The sequence below is a fragment of the Ambystoma mexicanum genome, chromosome 3q (genome assembly GCF_040938575.1).
Source record: "Ambystoma mexicanum isolate Mex_15411 chromosome 3q, UKY_AmexF1_1, whole genome shotgun sequence".
NCBI classification, from domain to species: Eukaryota; Metazoa; Chordata; class Amphibia; order Caudata; family Ambystomatidae; genus Ambystoma; species Ambystoma mexicanum.
The window spans coordinates 761,932,092-761,953,098 of record NC_090926.1 but is presented as its reverse complement, the minus strand read 5'-3'; the positions used below and the strand labels follow the sequence as shown (position 1 = coordinate 761,953,098).

General features: G+C 47.8%; 1 protein-coding gene across 2 annotated transcripts in view; it reads left to right on the top strand.

Annotated features, from left to right (window-relative positions):
- Positions 1-21,007, top strand: part of SAP30BP (SAP30 binding protein) — a 574,361-nt gene that overhangs the window by 468,959 nt on the left and 84,395 nt on the right. For both annotated transcript variants that reach the window (XM_069654762.1, XM_069654761.1), the window contains one exon: positions 16,762-16,850. In XM_069654762.1, the coding sequence (XP_069510863.1) occupies positions 16,762-16,850 (89 nt within the window). The remainder of the gene's footprint in view (positions 1-16,761; positions 16,851-21,007) is intronic.

Genomic DNA, 21,007 nt, shown 5'->3' with positions numbered 1-21,007 from the left:
AAAAGCCTCCATGCTTCATGGGGTTGTTTGAAAATAACTTGAATCCATCATGCAGCGTTGCACTACAACTTATATTAAGTATTTATTTGGCTAAAGCTGCTCTCAAGGGAATTATCCGAGGTTTATAGACCCCTTTACCCTGGTTACCTTTCTGCTTACTTGATTCAAATTATGTGCTTAAATGGTTCTACTTAACGTGAGGAAAACCAGGGACCAATCTCCCCTACATATCCTAGAATATATATTTCATCCCAAAAATGTATGTAGCATGGATATATTCAGTCATACTGTTCTAGTTGCACAGACGTTCGTGACCATGAGTTTCATGAATAATTGCTGTTGTGGTTTTTTCAAACAGTTTATCACAATGGAGTGCGATTACGCGGGACAAGAGCTATTGCTGTTCTTTAAACGTGTAGAGTTTTAATAAACTTCTATATAGTTAACCATAATACTTTCTGGATATTTTAATTGAATGTTTGTACTAATAATGATTTTCCACTATCACATGCAAGCATTATTCATCTCTTCCTTTATTGGTAAACTCAAGCAGCCAAATGTTAGCAATGCTTTTTTCCTTTCTTACAGAACAAGTTATTTGCTGAAACATTATTTGCTCTAACAAAACTTCCCAACATGTTTAAAACCTAGTTAACAAACTGTTTCTCAAAAGTCTCTGAATAAATCTTAGTCCTCAAAGCACAGAGCATGTGATCCTGCGCCACCTATCGACAGGAGCCTACCCTGTAAGAGACCAGGAACTCCTCTTCATGTCTTCTTTTGTAGCTGCGTCCACTGAAGTACACTTGCCGATAAGAAAAATAGGGCAATGGAAACCAACTCTGAACTCTCACGAACGTCTTCAGGCGCCATCACCCTCTTGCCATTTCGGGATGATTTCACCACTTGGGGGGCTGAGGCGAAGGACAAATAGAAATCACAACACAATCCCTGCAAAAAATAAAATGTTAAATTCATATCACACATTAACGAGCAATGCCTGAAGTCCGCCATAACCAATAGCTCAAAAAGAGCTTTATAAAGTGTACATTCATTGATAAATATTGCATAAACGTGGGAATAATGCTCACCTGCGTCTTTTTAATAGAATCAAGACTTTTCTACAAGTTATCATGGAAAATATTTATTCTATGTCAAGACAGGAGGCAAGCAGTATGCCGGTTTAAAGATTAGTCGCCACCAACATAGCTGGATGTTCTATGGGTTAAGATTTAAAAAAAACCTGTGCAGACCGATTTGCCAGACCAATCGGCCATCTTAATGATGTCCTCCAGTCGGGCACCCAGCTGAAATGCTTTAGAGGCCATGGCTCCTCTGAGTGAAACAAGACAAATCTACACCTACTAGGGCTAGCGCACATTTCATCTCATCGGGCCAGGGAAGATACTGCTTTGTGGTTTTTTTATTTATTTATTTTTTTTATTTATTTTTTTTAACCAGAATTAGCACCTGCTTCCGGAGGTCCAATCTGACAGCCTTAGTTGCTGCTTTGTATGTCTAGAGACATCGCACAACTCAGTGTGGTCCTGAAAGGCTGGGTAAGAAATTACCATAAAATTGTACTTTGTGCGCTTAGTGATCTTAAAGATCACTCTTGTCGGGTGAATGAACTCTCCCAGCCAAATCTAATACTCAAATCTAATACTCACATCGAGACCCTCCTACAGGAAACGAGACTCTATGTCCCAGTCTGCTTCCTGCCCTCTGCAAAGAGGAGGGCAAAGGGCGTGGGGAAGAAACTGGGCAGCAAGTAAGCCTATTGGAGGGCTCCTTCGAAAACACTGGGCGTGGTGGCGAAGGAGACGGAACATCCAGGGAACTCCCCGGAGAATCTGAAATCAGGAAAATGCTCTATATGTGGCAGTCAACACCAATTTTGATGATATCACTGGCAATATTAATTCGATCAAGGCCTGCCTGGAAAAGATGGATGAGAGGATTGCAGAGGCCCAGGTGTGGGGGAGTTCAGTGGAAGATGAGGTGGGGGCTCTAACATCAGATGTTTCTGCACTCAACTCACAAGTTCATGCAGCCCTTAAGAAGTGTGATGAATTGGAATCCCGATCACGCTGCAGCAATATCTGTATTGTGAGTATCCTGAAGGACAATGTGAAGTGTAAGGACCTCATGGTGGCAACAGTAAAGACAGACACAAGTGGTGATCACAGTTCAAGGGTGTTAATTAAACTGCAAAGGTAGGTGGGAAAAACGCCTAATATAAACCTAAATCTAAGATGGAGCATGCTTCGACCATTAAATGAAAATAAGGTAATCTTAGTGGCGGCGTCAAAATAAGGACTTGTACTAAGAAAAACCTGTTGCCTATCCTTTCTCTAAACCCAACAAGAAAGTGTTCACAAAGGATAAGTCAAGATGCGGTATTTGAAGTCTCCCCTCCCCACGTTTTCAGCATGGGACAAGGTGTGACTTTGGAGCACAGGCCACACTTGAGCTTTCCCAGCACCAGCCAACAGATCTGTATCAGCTATCAGGTTCTTGAATGGTTAAGTCTCTTTAAACAATAGTATCTTGCCTTCCAGGGCCTGATGTTTTCAACAAACAAACACAAAGTTCTGTTTCACGTATACTTTGGGTGATGGCTTCACCCCTGGGTCTCGCTCTTCTGGGCACAGAGCCCGCACAAAATCGTATTCAATAAATCAAATAAACAGTTCCTTTTTCAATTAATTCTGGGTGATGACTTTCCACCCGTGGATCTCCCTCGTTCGGGCTCAAAAACCTTTGACGTCAGCCACCCTCCTTCGGGTTCACTATGGCTTGTCTTTCACAAGTCTTAATGTCTTTTTAAACAATTCACTGTGGAAATCCTTTGGTTGGGCTCACTTGTCACCGCACTGTTTATAGGGACTTCAGGCTTTGCCCCTTTTTGTCAGCATCCCTCCACCGGGTCCACTCTTACCAACTTCTGTAACACACTGGTCATTCACTAATTTCACCAAGTGGGATTCATTTCCCTTCGCAAACTTCTGTCTGTCAAAGACTTAATACTGTACAGAGGATTTTACAAGACCCCTGTATGACCACTTTGACCGCCCTTTTCACCTTCTTCCAAGGCCTTCTGGTTATCGAAATTTCAAAAATTGGGTAATCGGCAGAGTTTTCCTGAGTGGGCACCCACGTGGTTCCGGACTCCGTTGTTGCTCGTTTGCCCCCTCAGGCTTCAATAGCTCTTTATGCTTTCATAGTTCAATTAGCCACTGGCTACTTTACGTTCAACACAGTTCAATTTCTCATCGACTTTCCCCTTGACTCACCAGCACTGATGAACTGCTTGGCTTTCTTTGTCTTTGGAATCAAGGTAGGTACTCCGGAGACAAGCGTCTCTCCCCGGCTTGATTATCAGCAGAGGAAGGTCTTCTGTACCGTTTATCTGCTGCTACACACGCTTGCTATAGTTGGCAGTGTTACGATTCCTTCTGCAGGGAAGGGCAAGGTCGCTTTTCTCCTAGTTTCCCCTCTCAGTATGCTTCGTCTTTTGCCTGCTCTTGAAATGCCGTGCTGAGTTAGCTTTCACATCGTGCTGTCTGCCTTGCTCGTACTTCACCTTTTATCCCAGTGGGGAAAGGGCAGTCCGGTCTGTGTAATTCTGGCCAATTGCCTGACTTTGCATGACCCTGGTATTGGGACATGGCAGTTAAAAGGCTATGTTAGTTTTGTGTGAAAGTGTTTGTGTTGTAAAGGGGGAGGGGTCAGTTTTGAAATATCCTACGTGGTAGGAAGAAGAAAAGGTATTCCAAGAAGGGGGATACCACGTCCCACCCGTCGGTCTCCCACTCACCAAGGACCGCCAATCCAGGTGATCCTCACTGGTCCACCCCCAGGAACTGGATCCATTAGCTATGACTGTGTCCTGGCCACCTGGATGACAGGCCGCTGAGACTATTCAGGGAGACAACTTCAGGTTTCTCACACAAGGGAGACAGTCATTTGTGGAGAGCACCCTGCTCTCGATCCTGGGTAGCCTGAAGTTCTCCCCTAATTTTGCATTTACTTTACAGCGGAACTTGGCCAGTCACTGGCCCCAAAACCTGAAGCACCCCCCACCCACCCTGACGCCGATTATCACCCGTCTGTAAAATTATAGGGGAAATCGGAGGCACTCGCGGTTTAGGAGATATGTTTATCGCCAAGAAGCAGTGGATTAAGAGATCACGCACTTCTCGCATCGCGCAACCGCCTATCAAGAGTATCGGGAGGCTGTAGTTCCCAACGGATACCCAGAAGTGCATGGAAATCCTCGTAACGAACCGCGAGTGCCTCCGATTCAATAGGGGAACTGCAGACGTTCATCTGTCAGCTTTCCTCGTTTGGAAACAAATGTTACAAGTCGTGCAGCAGTACCGTTCTGCCTTAACGATAGGCATGCACCTAGCAGTGTTAGCATAACGTGCAAACCTCTTACAAGTGAAAAATAAATTGGTCATGCCGATCAACCCGTGGGGTATAGAGTCTTTGTTGACTTCTTTTGAAGAAATATTGTCCTGAAGATGGCCTATAAACAGAAAGAATTAGACACTAGAGATGGTGTCTGAAACAAAAATGGCCGAAACATGTCGACAGTTATCTGAAATACCCAGATGAACTAACTGTGGGGTTTTGATGCAAAGTGTTTCAAATAATATACAAACTTTGTGTTGCCCACACCCCTCCTTTCATTGTTTTTTCCTTTTTTACCTTTATCAAAAAACGTTTTTTTAACAAACGGTGAATTGTTTAAATGTGCAATATCATGTATATGTGGCAATTGGTGCTGTTTTATTTATATACAACATGTGATGATTAAAATGTATTTGATTTTTGTAACATTTGTAATTGTTGGTCATTTCGAAACATAGGGGCAAAGGAAAGAGGGGTAATTAGATTCACCTTTATGTTTTCTCTTTTGAGTTAGTTCCCTTTGAGTTCTGATCCCCTGAGAAAAAAAGGTTGGGAACTGTACCTGGTTTCGTTAACACCGTAAAATTATAGGTACAGAGATGCTATCCTGCGTGCAGTGAGGGAGAAGAGGGCCCTGGTCCAATCCATATTTATCCTGATTTCTCTGTGGCAGTGCTGCAGAAACGGAGAGCATTCATGGGAGTTTGAAAAGCTGCTATGTGAGAAGGGTGTGCAATATGCAGTGCTGATCCCTATGAAATTGTGAATCGAACTAAAGCAGAAGACTTACTACCTCACCCTGCCGGAAGGAGGCAATGGCCTTTATGGAGTCCAATCTTGAGACTCCTGATGCGAGATGGATGGGTACATATTTGTTCACTCTCAGTGTTTTCTGCTGTTTTGTGATAAAGGCTTGGCACTTAAAGTTATGGAGATGTACCATATTGATTTTTTGAGAGATGGGGTGGTCGTGCGCTTTACACCATTACAATAAGGCAGAACAAGAATGTATTGATCTTTAAATCATAAACAGCCGACACGTGTTTCGACACACAGGTCATCTTCAAGGCTGATTAATCACAACAAGTAGCACAAAATTAAAAATCAGAATATTGACATGCACATCAAAAAGCAAATGAAACGACAATAGTGATGTTAAATGCACACCAAAAAGCAAGCAAAACATAGCATGGTCAAAAAAATGTGCATCGGAATTTTAGTTACACAATGATACATATTAACCAGAAAGTATTGAAAAAATAAATATTTGAAAATAAAAGTATAAGGATACATCGCATACCACATATCCGGTTTGGAGGGAGGAACAGATGCAGCGAGGGCAGTTGAATTAGGACGACTAGCCTGCTGCATTTGTACATAGTTTTTTAGATATAAGTTTCTGTTGATTTTATGTATTATTTGGAGCTTTTGGACATTACTCCGTTTATTTGTACTTGGTTCTTCATGTGTAGTTTTCCTTTTATTTTTTTATTTGGATTAGACTTTGGACATTACGCCATGTTTATTTTGTACATAGTTTTATTGTGTGTTTTAGTGATCACCATGCGGTAACTTTGTATTTTTTGGTGTTATGGTAAATTTTAATGGATATGGACATTTTTACATACGTTCTTTTTTCATGGACAGAGTTTGAACTTGTATTGCATTCATACAGACTGTAAATCAAACTGTTTAATTAATTTCTTATCTCACGGTCATGGTTTCTCAGTTATTTTTGCAGTGTGCCAGTTTGTTACTCAGTTTAGTGGCCCTGGTTCTGACCATCGTTGGTCTTGTGTGTGGTTAATTGCATGCATGTGTCATGTTTGGGGTTCATTTGCGGGGTGAGTATACACATGTGGCTGTCCGGTGGTGGAGTGTGAAGTGGGAGTTTGGGTGTGCACGGTAAAATGTTATTTGCTTTCACATGTGCAGCATCACTGTGTATTAGCCCGCACTGTTTGTGAGGGAGGTGGGTGGGGGAACTGTGGGAGTGTTACATGTTCAGGCTATTGGCACATGATTTGGTTGATGCTGTGTAACACACACAGTGCTTTCCCTTTCACCAGCATGTGTTTGTGCAGTTATCATTATCTCCGGTGTTGGTCAACCTCTTGCACTGGCATACAATATTGGCATTTCTTTTTATTTACACATCGGCTGACCAATGCAGCTGTCTCGGTGCGTGGTGCATGTACTCAATCAGACCTCAAAACATTCCTCTTTGCTTGTGCTTTCTCTCCTCTCCCCTGCTGAACTCCTGACTGAATCTGCACTGGTCACCTGGCTACCCTCTGACCGCGCACCCAGGTCCCCTCTCCCGCCACTTGCACCCCTGCACTGCCTCCCTGGCATCCCCCGCACTTGGACTTTTTTTTTGTATTCCTACAGCCCCCTACCAGCACTTGTCACCAGCTGGCCGCACTTTAATTGCTTTGTTCTATTTATTTTAATGTCCTTCCCATGTCCTGTGCTGCCCCCCTGCCCTTTCCCCCACACATTTCCCCTTCCCCAATTCCCCTGCACTTGCGCCATCTCAATGTCACCTGGCCTAGTGAGATCGTCGTCGGTCTTCCCTCTGTTCCCCCTCCCTTGCCTCGATGCACCTTCAAATACTTGTGTATAGACTCGCTATAAATGTTATATCATTTCATATGATTTCATATCATATCCTGCACACATGGGAGGAACAGTGATGTTTTTATTAGCAAATCTATTCTAGAAGTAGCAGCTAATTGAGGCTCAGGCTGTGAGACGCCTGACCAGTATATGTTCACGTGGCACACATTGAGGCTGCTTTTTATTCTGTCATTGTAGGACCATTTGTCCCTGGAGATTTGTGACATGACATTGTCACATGGCCAGTAGGGCCTAACTTTAACATTAACTTGTTACATGTGTATGTTGTGTGATGGTTGCAGACAGCAATTGTTTGAGCAGCTGCCACACTCATGGATGTGGGCCAGGTGTATGCATTTATTTTGGTGTGCAGGATACATTTTCCGGTAGATATTCGGGGTGGTGTCACAACACGGCAGTCAAGGTGCAGGTCAATGGAGTTATGTGTGGGGTTATGTGTCACTGTGTCACTGTGTCACTATGTCAGTGTTCAGCATGCAGGTGATGTCCTGTCTGGAGGGGGCTGCCTGCAGGGTGGCCTCACCGGTGATGGGGGGGGGGGGGACCATGTGAAAGGGGCTTCCTGCAGGGTGGCGTCACAGGTGATGGGGGCTGGGGTGTCCCATGTGGAGGGGGCTGCCTGCAGGTTGGCGTCGCCGGTGATGGGGGCTGGGGTGTGGGTGTCTTGTCAAGAGGGGGCTACTCGCCACGGATTGCGAGACGCAGCCACACAATTTGGCAGGGGTGCGTCCGTGGATTATGAGGGGTTTTTTGCATGATTACTGTGGGGTGTGGCCGGGGATTGCGAGGTGTTTTCGTGCAATTACGCTGGGGGTGAGGGTGGGGATGGCGCTATGTTTTCATGCAATTTTGCTGGGGGGGCTGTTGCTGGCCCATGGATGGCGCGGAAGCTTGCGGCAATTTAGGCATTTCACTTGCTTTTTACTGCGTGTGGTGGCATTATTGGCGTGGCTTGCTGATCCTTGCGCCACGGCTTGTGATGCCTCTGGAAATCCTTGGATACGCGTGCCGCGCAATCATTTCTCTGCACCACGGTTGCTGCACGCTCCTTCCCAGCGCGCGCCACTTGCACCTTTTCTGCGCCAGATTTTTTGAATCGGTCCCTTAATGTAGTTTGGCTATCCCTGACGTAGTTGCCTGGATGATGGCATTTTGACCAGTGCCCCATTCGAAGGTTCAGATCTATGAGAACATACAACCATTCTCTTTGGGCATCGTTTTTGCACTTCATGGTAACATGGAAGATAGTTTCCTGTTGCTGCCGTCCTTATGGCATTAACTTTTTGTGCATGTGCGTGCACCAGTGATGGATTGAAAAAAGCATAAATGGAGAATAAGTTACAAATACATATGAAATGTGATGATTTTTGAAATAGTGACTCCTCTGGACGTAAACGTTTGAGTGAAATGTATGCTTTTATGGAGTTCACGAGAACCCTGCTTCTTCGCGTAGTATAGCGCTTTGTGTGAAATGGAGCAGGGGAATTTTGGGAATGTGCCATTGTGCACAGCATCACTCTCTGTAAAGCCACCTTGTGGTGACTCTGATGTTGACTGTCCCTATTTCTGCAAATTCAGTGCATGTGCAGACTCTTTGGAATCTTTCTACAGAATTTTCAGGACTTTAAAGGGATAGTCCAGTAAAGAAATTTCTTTTAAAAATAGATAGGCAACATTAAAAAAAATAATAGTAGCACTTTTTAAAAACTTCCTATGTAAAATGTTGAGCTATTCAAGCTCAAAATTTCCAAAAGCAAGCACATGGGCGCATCCATTTTGTGAAATGGATGCCCGCCTGTGCTGGCTTTTGCTTTTGCGGCACTAATGAAGGAAAAGCCAGCCAGCTGTAGTAAACAAAAGCTACGGCTGTGTGGCTTTTCCTTCATTGGTGCTGTACGCGGAGGACGGGGAGCGGAGGCCAGAGCAGGAAAGCTGCAGCTGAATCTCGGTAAGTGCTATTTATTTATTTATTTTTAAATAAGCACTAGCTGCGTTTTTTTTCCTAAGTTTTACGGGCTGAAGGTGCCCGGAAAACTTAGAAATAAAACCGCAGCTTTAAAAACGTTGTATTTATGTTTGCGGTCGCTTTTGAAGCGACCGCAAACATAAATATAACGTTGTGCTTGAAAACGCTGCGGTTTTTCTTCTCAAGTTTCTCAGGCTCCTACGGCTTGGAGGAGCCTGAGAAACTCAGAAAGAAAAACCGCAGCGTTTTCAAACACAACCGCGTTGTTTCTGCCTGCTGTGGCTATCACTTTGGGTCTCCGGTGCTCCCCCCAGGGAGCACCGGAGACCCAAAGTGAAAGCCAAGGCAGGCAGAAACACAACGCGGTTGTGTTTCTGCTTAAATCTGCTTTCCCATTTGGGGCTCTAGTGCCCCCCGTGGGGAGCCCGAGAGCCCCAAATGGGAAATCGGCTGTAGGCAGAAACACCGCGGCATGTAAACACAACCGTGTTGTGTTTCTGCCTGCCTTGGCTATTGGAACTGTGAACCTCAAGTTCCAGCATACAGTACTTCTAGTAACAATTTCAATCTCCTCAGTTTTCTTCCCAGTATTCGAGCTGCTTCAACTTCTCCATATGGTTGTCCAAATGCATGTTTCTTTCTCGGTCTACACTTTCCTCCATTTAGCCTTCTCTCCTTGTGCAGGTTACTAGCCAGGAGATACATGGGCTGCTGTGCAGAGGTGCAGCATCTGGCATGGTCACTCTGTGGCGCTGTAGTCTGCTTTAATACAGCGACTCCAGACCTCCTTATCTCATCTGGTGTTTCTCCTCAACCACACTGGCCTTGTTTGTCTCAGTGTGCAGGATGGCCTTGTCAGGACCCCTCTGCTCAGGTTTTGCTTTGCTTTCAGATCATGCTACTGCTCGCACACTCATTCCTCTCTCCCTGAATTACATTTTCTATCCGTGGCTAGCATCACGTGTCCATGGTGTGTCTGAAAGATTTCTGAAATGTTAATGTCCTCCATTTTAACAAGGGCATTTCATCACAATCCTTATAGACAAGCACATAACGCAGGAGTTGGGATAGGAAGCACCAGATGCAAAGCGTACTTTCTGACAAACGTTTCGGCGCTCGGCGGCATGCCAACAAATGTCTTCTTGTATGGTGGGCAAACGCACATGGGGGACTTACCCGGTCATTTAAGTAGGAAAATAAATTGTGGGGGCGAGGGGTTCTAACGTTTCGCAAAGTAACATTTAAGGTCCGACCTAAGCAGCATCTTGTGGCCTCAGAATCCCAAGTAACTAAGGAACCTTTGAATGATGTGCTGTCTATGTAATTAAAGGAGAGGCTTAGCAGAGCGTGCACATTTTCGTACTTGGAATCTATTTTAAATTGTGCATTAATCACAAAATGCATGATTCTTAGGTTTCATTTTAATGACAAGTCATCCATTTCACCTTTTCTAAAAAAAAATCTAAGTATTATCGATATTTCTGTACAGAGTTGGAAAACATTAAAATTCCTAACTTCTGAACCTGATGTGATTCTAAACATGGCTGATATCAGTAAAGTTTCAATTGGTATACGCAGTAGGAAGTCAGATTAAGGGCCCTCGGGATGGCTCCAACTCAAAGGCAACTTTTGGAGAGTGCTAGGGATGAGCCACTTAATGTCCTGCTCTTTCTTGAACAAGAGCAGGGAAATTGCACATAGTTTTCTTCCTCCAGGGCCTTATGACTGCATCGTCTCAGTTTTGCATTGAAAGAAGCGGTTTGTTTTCTTGCAAGATGATGGAGTAGATGTGTTCTCTTACGTCCCCATCCTCTTTCCTCCATACTGTATGGGTGTCCCTTTCAAGGGACGGGAGATGGAACCGTTTTCACCAGAAAAAACCTTCTTCTCCTTTTAATTTAGAGACGCGCGGCCCAGGGAGCATGCGCTGCTCTGACTCCGCCCTCCGGCGCCACACCTCTGTCCACTTTTCTGCATCGACAGGAACGGGTGGAATTCACCAGCACTCCTGGGTTTGGCTTTGGCCATGTAATTCCACGCGCGGATACTTCTTCTTTGACTTTTTTTTTTGTCTCATCTATCATTCAGGTACTCTGTCCTCAGGCGTCACGCTCCTCCCCTGCGCATGTCGACTTACACAGGGTTCAGCAGGTGTCCATCCTGCAACGGGCTCTTCCCAACTTCAGACCCCCATGCCCTATGCCTATGTTGCCTTGGCTCAGACCACCGTTGGCAATCATGTTTGGCGTGTGACTCGCTGTCCTCAGGCGCTGAAGAACAGACTAGCCAGGTGGAGGGAGCTCTTCCAGAGGTCGCCTACTGAGGATCTCAAGAACTTCATGAAGCTTCGAGCCAGGCCCAAGGTAGGGCCTCTATTTTCTAAAGCACCCCGCATGGGAGACTCCTTCCCAGGGACTCTTATGCACAGGAGGGACCGGCCAGGTCCTTCTATCGGCACGTGCCCTGAGGCTGCTTCAGCTACTGACCTTCGGGTTGAGGGGTCTTCGGATCCTCCCGGGCGCAGTGTCGAGGGACCTGAGGGTTCTTGTACCGGGGCTACACCCGAGGGGCCACGCCCGGTTACCGGCAGTACGTCCGAGGGGGGGCCCCTACACACAGCTCTACTGACCCCCAGGTCGAGGGTGTCTCACCTACTGGGCCGAGGCCCGAGGAGTAGGTTAGGCCTCGTGATCCACACGCAAGAGTCTTGGACCAGGCCGGGCCCAGCAGGCCGAGCAACGCATCGCAGGCACGTGGCAGACAGCTCGACAAAACGGCTGGCGTGCCAGAAAGGGGCACCCGTCCGACGCCATTCCACGAGTGTTGAGGTGGGACTGTCCACAACCAGGTACATGGCCTACAATCTACCCTTCATTTGCACAGGGCAACTTTCCTTTGTGTCCATATGGACCGGGTACGCAGCGGCTCCAGCAGCCTCCCGCTACCCCGTCGGTACCCCCGCCTCCTCTTTGGCCAGTGAGGAAGTGATCTTCGAGAAGTTTCTCGGCCTCATGCGGTCTCCTGAGATGGGGGTTATCATCAAAGATGCAGCTGGGGGAAGTCCTCCCCGCCATGCTAGCGGCACCTCAGACGCCTCCATCAAGCCCCCAGACCCCAGTGCAGCTGCCTCCTCCGGCTCCACAGCCAACTCCGCAACCTCTGCCACCTCCTCCGGCTGTGGTCCCTGTACCCCCAGCCTTTGGCGCCTTCTACCTCTCCTCCTCCACAAGATCCTCCAGATCCGCAGGATACGGACGAGGAGGATGATCCGGACACGCCATCCTCAGCCAGGGCCTTCCATGAACGTCTTGCTGGCCTGGCGGAGTACCTGGGCCTCCCCCAACCCGAGGTCGAGTAGCCGGCAGAGGGGGTTCTGGCTAAAGTCCTCACGAGACACCCCTCTGCCAACACGGGGATTTCACTGCAAACTGATGTAGTCTCCCTGGCCAGAAAAGGTTGTCTCAAGCCCCACTCAGTCCAGCCGGTCAACTGATGCCTGGACGCCAAGTACAGGCAGATGGAGGGGATGCACTCTTGCTCTCGACCCATCCTCAGCCACACTTCTTTGTGATCTCTGCGGCATCACTATACTCTAAGCCTCAGTCATCCTCAGCGGCTCTGCTAGGCAAGGCGAATTTCTTGGAGGCGTACAGCAAGATCTACTCCAACGCCTCCTTGTACCTGCGTCAGGCCAATGCAGATGCCATGCTGGCAGCCACCAACCAACGGTTATGGTGGGAAATTGCGGACTTTCTCCCGGAACTCCCCACCCAATGCCAATCTCGCTTTAAGGCGGGGCTAGCGGAAGCCAAGCTTGTGGCGCATGATCTCATGGAATACACAGTGGCGCATATCGATACCTCAGGCCATGCCATCTGTATTGCCACAGACATGAGAACAGCCTGGCTCCGGGTAACGAAGTTCAAACTGGATGTCCAGGAGCGCATTCTAGATCTTCCGTTCGGAGGTGGAGGGGGAGAAGCCCTCTTCCACTCTTCTATGAATGAAGAGCTGGACAAGAACAGCAGCTCGCAAACTGCAAAGTCTTTATCCATTCTTACTAAGACCACGCCCAAATCATACACCCAATCCCAGAAGCGCTCTGAGAAGGGTCGTACATATGGAGGGATCCGTGGCTTCCAGGAACGCAGATCCAAGCAGCTGGACCGCTCGCCGCCTCAGAACCGGCGCAAACACAAAAAGGGGTGAGGGTGGGACGAAGGGCTTTTCCCCATTCCCCCTCCTCAGCCTCCGAGGGAAAGAAGGCATGACACGCCCCTTCGTGTCCACGTGTCTCCGGTGGGGGGCAGGCTTGCTCTCCATGCACAATTCTGGCGCCAGAATTTCGCGGAACCCTGGATCCTCTCTGTAGTATCCACGGGGTACCACCTTCCTATCCCAGCCTCTCTTTCCTCCTCCCCTCGACTCCCCCAGTTTGGGACAGTAACTCTTTTGGCAGAGATCCGATCGCTCGTAGAGAGCCAGGCAGTGGTGGAAGTTCCAGCCTCTCAGCGAGGCTTCGGCTTCTACTCCAGGTTTTTCGCCATTCAGAAGAAGAACCAGGCGGGCCTGAGAGTTGTACTGGACCTTTCCACCCTCAACCTCTCCTTACCCTTGCAAAAATTCAAGATGGTTACGCCAGCGTTTATAGTGGAGGCATTGGCCAAGGGAGACTGTATGTGCTTCCTGGACCTGAAGGACGCGTATCTAAACGTCCCAATTTGGCAGCTCGTTCTTTCCTATGGTTCAGAATCATGGGCTACCATTTCCAATACAGGGTCCTTCCCTTTGGCCACAACTCGGCCCCAGGGTCTTTACCAGACTCAGAGCGCAGGGCCTCCACATCTACCCATACCTCGACGAGTGGCTTGTCAGGGCTACATCTCCGGAAGCGGTTCACCACTCATCCCATGCCCTTATGAACACACTGCACGACCTGGGCTTTTCACTCAACCTCCAGAAGTCACAGCTGCTCCCTACGCAGACTGACATTCCTGGGATTCATTTGGGACACGTGCTCCGAGAGGGTTTTCCGTCGGATGACAAAATCTCGGCCATCAAGAAGGCCACCGCCCACTTTCTCAGCGAGAGGTGACCTCGGCGTGGTGATACCAACATCTCCTGAGTCTACTAGTGACGGTTCTGCTAGCCGTGCCGCACACAAGACTAAAGATGAGAATGATTCAGCTGCACTTTGCGGCCTAATGGAATCGGGAGCAGAGCTCTCAATCGGAGACAATCAACGTCCCGCCAGCTCTCCACCCAGACCTAACTTGGTGGTCCATGGACTGCAACCTACAGACGGGCAAACCCTTTCGGCCGCCCTCTCCGCAGGCCACCATCACCACAGACTCCTCGCTCCTTGGCTGGGGAGCCACCCTGGACGATCTCTCGTTCCATGGCACCTGGACTCGAAAGGAGGAAAACCACATCAATTGGTTGGAACTGAACGCCATCTGGCTAGCGCTCAGAGCATTCCTACCACTTCTCAAGGGCAAGGGTGTCCTCATTCAGACAGATAACTCGACCAGCATGTACTAAGTCAACAGGCAGGGAGGCACCAGATCCCCCTTCTCTGTGCTAACTGGCGATCAGCATGTGGAAATGGGCCTTTGCTGAGAAGTAAATTTCATTTCCAGTCTACTTCCCGGGGGAATCCAACCTGGAGGCAGACAGGCTCAGCAGGCTAGGCGCGGACAATTACGAGTGGCAGCTAATCAACCTTGTTATTCAGGAGATCTTCAACAAGTGGGGTCTCCCCCAAGTCTATCTCTTTGCCACCTGGCACAACAAGAAGTGTCCCCAGTTTGCATCCTGGCAGGGTCAGGGCCCCGGCTCTCTGGGCGACGCATTTCACCTCCAGTGCACCGGCATGAAAGCCTACGCCTTTCCGCCTACCCCCCGATCCACAGGGTAATTTGCAAGATCAAGGAGTCTCACCGACACCTCACCATTCTGACAGCTCTGTGGTGGTCGGCCAGGCCATGGTTTTCGGAACTACTCCGCCTCTCGGAGGTGCCCCCCATACACCTTCCGACAGGCCCAGCCCATCTTCTGACACAGCAGGGGGGCCAGAATCATCCACCCTGCTCCAGGGAAACTAGCCCTCACAGCGTGGTACCTGAGCAGGTGATGCTTCGGCACCTTAGCCTATCACAGACCAATCTGGAGATCATACAGGGTGCCATGAGCAAGGCTATCAGGGCCCAGTACAAGAGCAAGTGGACCAGATTCTGCCACTGGGCAGACTCCAAGGGAATCGACCCATTGGCCTGCAGTTTGGGTGACATGCTCTCTTTTTTGGAGCACCTTGCTCATTCAGGTGTACAGGTGGACACCTGCCACACATACCTTGCAGCCATTGAGACTTACAGGAACTCGGAGGAGGGCATCTTTTCCTCTTATCCTATAGTCAAACATCTGACTGGTCTTGTTAGGCTCTACCCACCCGTCAGGAGACCTCACCCGGTGTCGGACCTTAACATAGTCTTGGGCGCCCTGGCGCACAAACCATTTGAGCCAATGGCGTCCGCGGACATTAGGCTGGTCACCATCAAGACGGCCTTACTAGTTGGTCTTACCTCGGCTCGCAGAGTCGGCGAGATCCAGGCGCTGGTCGCCTCTGAACCATATACCACCTTTCATAAGGACAAGGTAGTCAGCCGGACGCACCCGGCATTTCTGCCCAAGGTTCCATCTGCATTTCACTTAAACTAAGAAATGGTCCTTCCTACGTTCTTTCCCGATCCCAAGGACGAAACGCAGAGAGTGCTGCACTGCCTGGATGTCAGGCGTGCCCTAAAATTCTACTTGGACAGGACCAAGGGCTTCCACATGTCAGATGCTCCGTTTGTCACTTTCGGAGGCTCAAGGCCAAGCTCTCAGGCCTTTAAGGCCTCCGTATCCCGCTGGATGGTCTCCGCCATCAAGGAAGCATACGAGGGCCAGCACAGTCCGCTCCCGGCCAACATGCATGCCCACGCAGTCAGGGCCAAGGCAATGGCCATCGCATACCAGCGCCATGTCCCTTGCCAAGTCATAAGCAGGGCGGCCACTTGGGCCTCTCCCTCGGCTTTCTGCAAGCATTACTGTTTGGATGCAGGCTACAGATCTGATGCGGCTTTCGGACAGGCGGTTCTCAGGAACCGATTTGCTTAAGGAGGGTCTCCTCTCCACCCTGGGTCTACAATCAGTTGTAATCGCCCATACAGTATGGAGGAAAGGGGACGGGACGTAAGAGTAATTTATGCGTGACTTACCTTAGTGACCAACACATTCTTAGTCCATAGTCCCCTTTCCTCCATACGTCCCACCAACCTCCCCCCTAATAATATTGGTATCATTAGGCAATGTTATATCTGTTGTCGATGCGTCATTGGGGACTGAGGTGTGGCACTGGAGGGCGGGGTCAGGGCAGCGCATGCTCCCTCGGCCGCACCCTGCGTGCCTCTATATTTAAAGGGGAAGGTTTTTTTTCTGGTAAAAAAAAGTTTCCGTCTCCCGTCCCTTGAAAGGGACGCCCATACAGTATCGAGGAAAGGGGACTATGGACTAAAAGAGTAAGTTTGTCACTACGGTGAGTAACTTAGAATTTTTATACATGTGTCCAAAACTGTTCTGTTCTATTTGAATTAGTTGTACAAGAGTGCACTGTGTTCCTTGCTTTTCTACTACACTGCCTTTTGGCTCTCTGAGATTCTGCACTGCTCTTAATGGCTGTTGCTTGTCTTTTATAGCATCCTTTTCTGAGAAAGTGAGGAATATGTCCCCGGATGAAATAAAGATCCCCTCTGAACCGCCTGGTAGATGCTCCAATCACTTGCAGGTAGGGAAGATATTCACTACTTTGTCCAATGACGCAAGTTGGTAAGTAAAGGAGGTTAAGGGGAGGCAGTCATCTGGATTACATTGTGTGAAACACGTAGTAAAGTATTAGCCTGCATTTCTGACATCTGATTAATAAAGGAGTATAATGAATTAATAATAAAGGGTCAATCCTTCTTTGAGCACCCATCCTGCTTCGTTTCTAGATAAATGGATGTGTTAAAGGTACCAGAAAGAAACCGAGGGTAAGGAGTGGCACCTGATCCAGGAGTCATTGGGATTAATATAAGAACCATTTCCTCCTTTATTTCCTTGGACGTTTATACCTGCTAAGGTTTACGAGAAAGCGGACCAGTTTCTGTATACAGGACCCCGCTGTGTTTTTGGAATGGTGAAGTGAACATTCTCCCTGTGAAAACCCCACACTTAGTGCCTTAGTAGCATTCTCGTGCGAAATGGGTTAGGCCTTGCAAACTGTATTTTGCACCCATTAAGGCAAAGCTACATCAGCATGGTTCTCTGTCTTAACGACTGATTTGTTCAACAGGTAGAAAGTATCAGTCTTTGATACATTCTGACTGCCTTTTTCCAGGTAGGTGTTGTGGAAGAAGTCATTGAACATAGAGGAACTTGTCATCCTAACGTTGACCTTTTCTGGTTTAACCTTCTGTTTGTTGCAGCTTGGGAGAGAGCCTGTGGCATTCCCCTACCTTTACACCCAAGCCCTGCTCAACTGTGTGGTTCTTGCTTCACTGGTGTAGTGCTCTTGGGAGGATGGACTTGAAACCCCCGGGATGAGAGCCCTCCCTGGGCTGCATGAGCGCAGCAGGCTGTAATGCTGACGCACATAGACTTGCCATTTTATATTGGATAACTGTCAAATAGACCAGATACATATGTTTAGAAATTAATGCAACAAAGCATGTTCAGCTGTCTCTAAAACGTGGTCTATCAAAGTGTGTGGCTACATACTTAAAAATAAAAAATAGCGCTTACCATGGGCAAAATAAAGGTGTATATATGAGTTGGATAACACAATTACGTGTTGATGCTGTGCTGAGCAAAATGGAAAAATCGCATGCATTTTTCTTTTTGCCAAGGTTACAAAAATAACACAATTAAGTCTACAAATCACACATTCTAGCACATCCATGTAGCAGTCTGCAGTTGCTGGTTATTGGGTGGTTTTATTCTCCCTTCACTTTGGTGGCTGAGGAAGTGTTGGATCAGCCTTTAAGGTCCAGTTGGGCGGTTTGACCCTAAATGCTAAAACTGAGAACGTGTTACTTTGCACAAAGCTGAAAGCTTTCTAGCTGAAAAAGCTAATAGAAGCTGATCTACTACAATGTTGTAGCATGCACACTACTTCCGATGTGCAATGAATTCAAAAACTGAGGTGGTGCATGAATTCTCTTAACAAAAGGCAGCACATTTACATGCACACAAATATAAATGCATAATTGTTGCAACCTGAATAATCTACTCTATGCCAATGCAGTTGACAAGTCTAGACCCGTTCTCTAGGGTTCTCACTCTGGTCCAAACCTGTTTTTTCCCTCCATTCTCATTTGCATGCTGCGCTAAAGCAACTTCTCCCAGTAGTAAAAACGCAGCCACTGAAAGTCCTTTACATAGACCTCCACGCTTGTCGTTGGTCCAAAACAGACCTTTTCACGCCCGTGACCATCCAACATCGGATTTCAGTTAATTGCATGTTAATGGGCGCTGCATTTGGACCAGCAGTTCAAGGCTAATGAAGACGGATTGCAATTTTGCCAATTCCACCCACTCCCGCAACAGAATTCTACTATCACAATGAAACCAACACACATTTGTTGGAGGGGTGTAGCTAGTCACAAACACTTCAGAGCTATGAAGCTCCTAGGTACGCAATAGTTTAAAGTGTGCATTTTGAAAGTCCAAAAAATCCTATGCAGACTATCGGTCTACTTTCCCAGGGGACAATATGATTATGCAATCGTTTTGTCCCTGAGAACAAAGAACTTGTCCCAGGAGTGGGGCTATAGGGATTCCACACCCCTGATGCATTTCACATATCCAAACATGCATGTGGGCCCTGGGATTGCAGAAATCAGCGTTTTGTTAATCTACCATGTAGCTACAATTCGATATACAAGAAAAACTGATTTTGCGTTCAGTATTACTCTGAGCAAATCACCCCACACTTTTTTTCATATCCGACAATATGAACATCCAATGGAGATAGAGGGGCGTGTGAAGGTGGCAGTATTTATAATGCGCCTATACACAATGTGTTTCGGGGCGCAACAAGACAATAGGGTGGGGGAAAGGGAGGACAACACAAAACGATCCTACTAGGCCTTGTGACATTCTGAATGTGCAAGTGCAGTAAGAGAAGTGAAGGGGAGAGGTGGGGTGGTGCCGGTCAGGGCAGAAGTGCCCATGAGAAAAAATGAGTGCCAGGGGATGCCAGGTGGGCAGAGCCAGGGGAAAGCACATAGTGCATGGGAAAGAAGGTAAACCAGCTAAGTGTGAGAAAGGGTCTGGAAGTGCTACAAGGGTATAGTCTCAGACTGGCAGATGCACGGGGACCAGCCCTGAAGGGCACGTGCAGGTTGGGGGGGCTAGGGAGAGAAAAAGTGCATGGGTAGACTGGCATGTGGGGGGCTGGTGCCCTTAAGATTGAAGAAACCGGGCAGCCAGTCAAGAAGCAGACAGGGACATTAGTAGGGGAGGGGGCGAGGTAAGGAAGGAGAGAAGAGGAAGGTCTTGAGAAGCTTCCGGAACTTATGGAGATCCGGCTAAAGTCTGAGAATTACAGGGAGGCCATTCCAAAAGGAGGCACCCGCAGAGGAGAAAGATCTACCTCCCGCGCTGTGCTTGGAAAAGCGTCTGATCTGCCGAGAGTTGGTGCTAGACGACCGAAGGGCTCTAGCAGGGAGGTATTTAGGGAGAGAGAGTTGGGTGTAGAGGGGTCCCAGGCCCCAGAAACTCTTGTGGATGATGCAGAGGGTCTTGAACTTGATCCTCTCAGCAACCAGGAGCCAGTGGAGAAATGTTAGGGCTGGAGAGATGCAGTCCCTGGACTTGAGGCCAGGAATAAATCTTGCAGTCCTATTCTGGATTAGTTCAAGGGGCGAAGGGAGTAGTTAGGCAGATTAAGGAAGAGGCTGTTGCAGAGTTTGCCTTAATGCCAGTAAGACTGAGCTCCTTCTCATTTGGACCCCTGCTCTTGATTTTCTCCTCTGGCGGCCCTCCTTGGGCCTTCTGCCCGCTTGTGAGGCAAAAAACATTGGGGTCATCTTCGACTCTACTCTCGCCTTCTCTCCACATGTTGCAGACCTTGCCAGGAAGGCCTATTTCCAGCTGCACCTCCTCAGATGGATTCTCCCTTTTCTCACCTTCCCCCAAAGGCTCACTGTCGCCAGATGTCATGATCCCAGTAAAGGAGCATAGTTCCCATTCAGGCATACCAGGGAAGAAAGGAACTTCACATCAGTCAGTGGGTCATCCGTGGCTACAAGCCTGGCACAAATGGCATTTGTCTCATTCATAGCATTGCACCCATAGGCTCACATAGGTTTTCATACACCCATCATGGCTGCCACCAAGTCCATTGTTAACTTACAGCATGTTGCAGAGGGAGATAGTTAAGCCCCGCCTCCGCTGGAGTGCTCGCTTCGCGTCTTTTCCGCTAACAGCGGGTAACGCTACAGACGATATCCTGACAGAACCTGTTAAAGAAAAGAAAGTTCAGAGACATTAGTTTCCACAGAAAATCAACAGAATTCATCGTTTTTGAGAAGACTTACCAACCCAAAGTAATTTCGAAGCGTTTCTTCAGTCAGCTTTTTATTTCGTAGTCTCTGCATCTTCTGTCAGAAGTTCCTTCACAGCCGCAGCATCTACTTCACAGCAGTCTTCGTTCGCGTTCGCAGTGCCTTCATTCAGAAGTTTTGTCAGCAGACTCTGCATCGTCTGACGGTATTTCATCCACAGCTTTCCGAAAACCTGCAAAACAAAAGCTATTTTTTCATTAATTAATGAACTCCTAGAAATTAGAAAAGTTTCACATACGTTGCTTACCTGATGTTCAAGCAAGTTTTCTTTGCTTAGTTATTACTGTGCTCGTCTCTGAAGGTTGCAATTACTCAGTTAAGACGAACTTATGTTTGT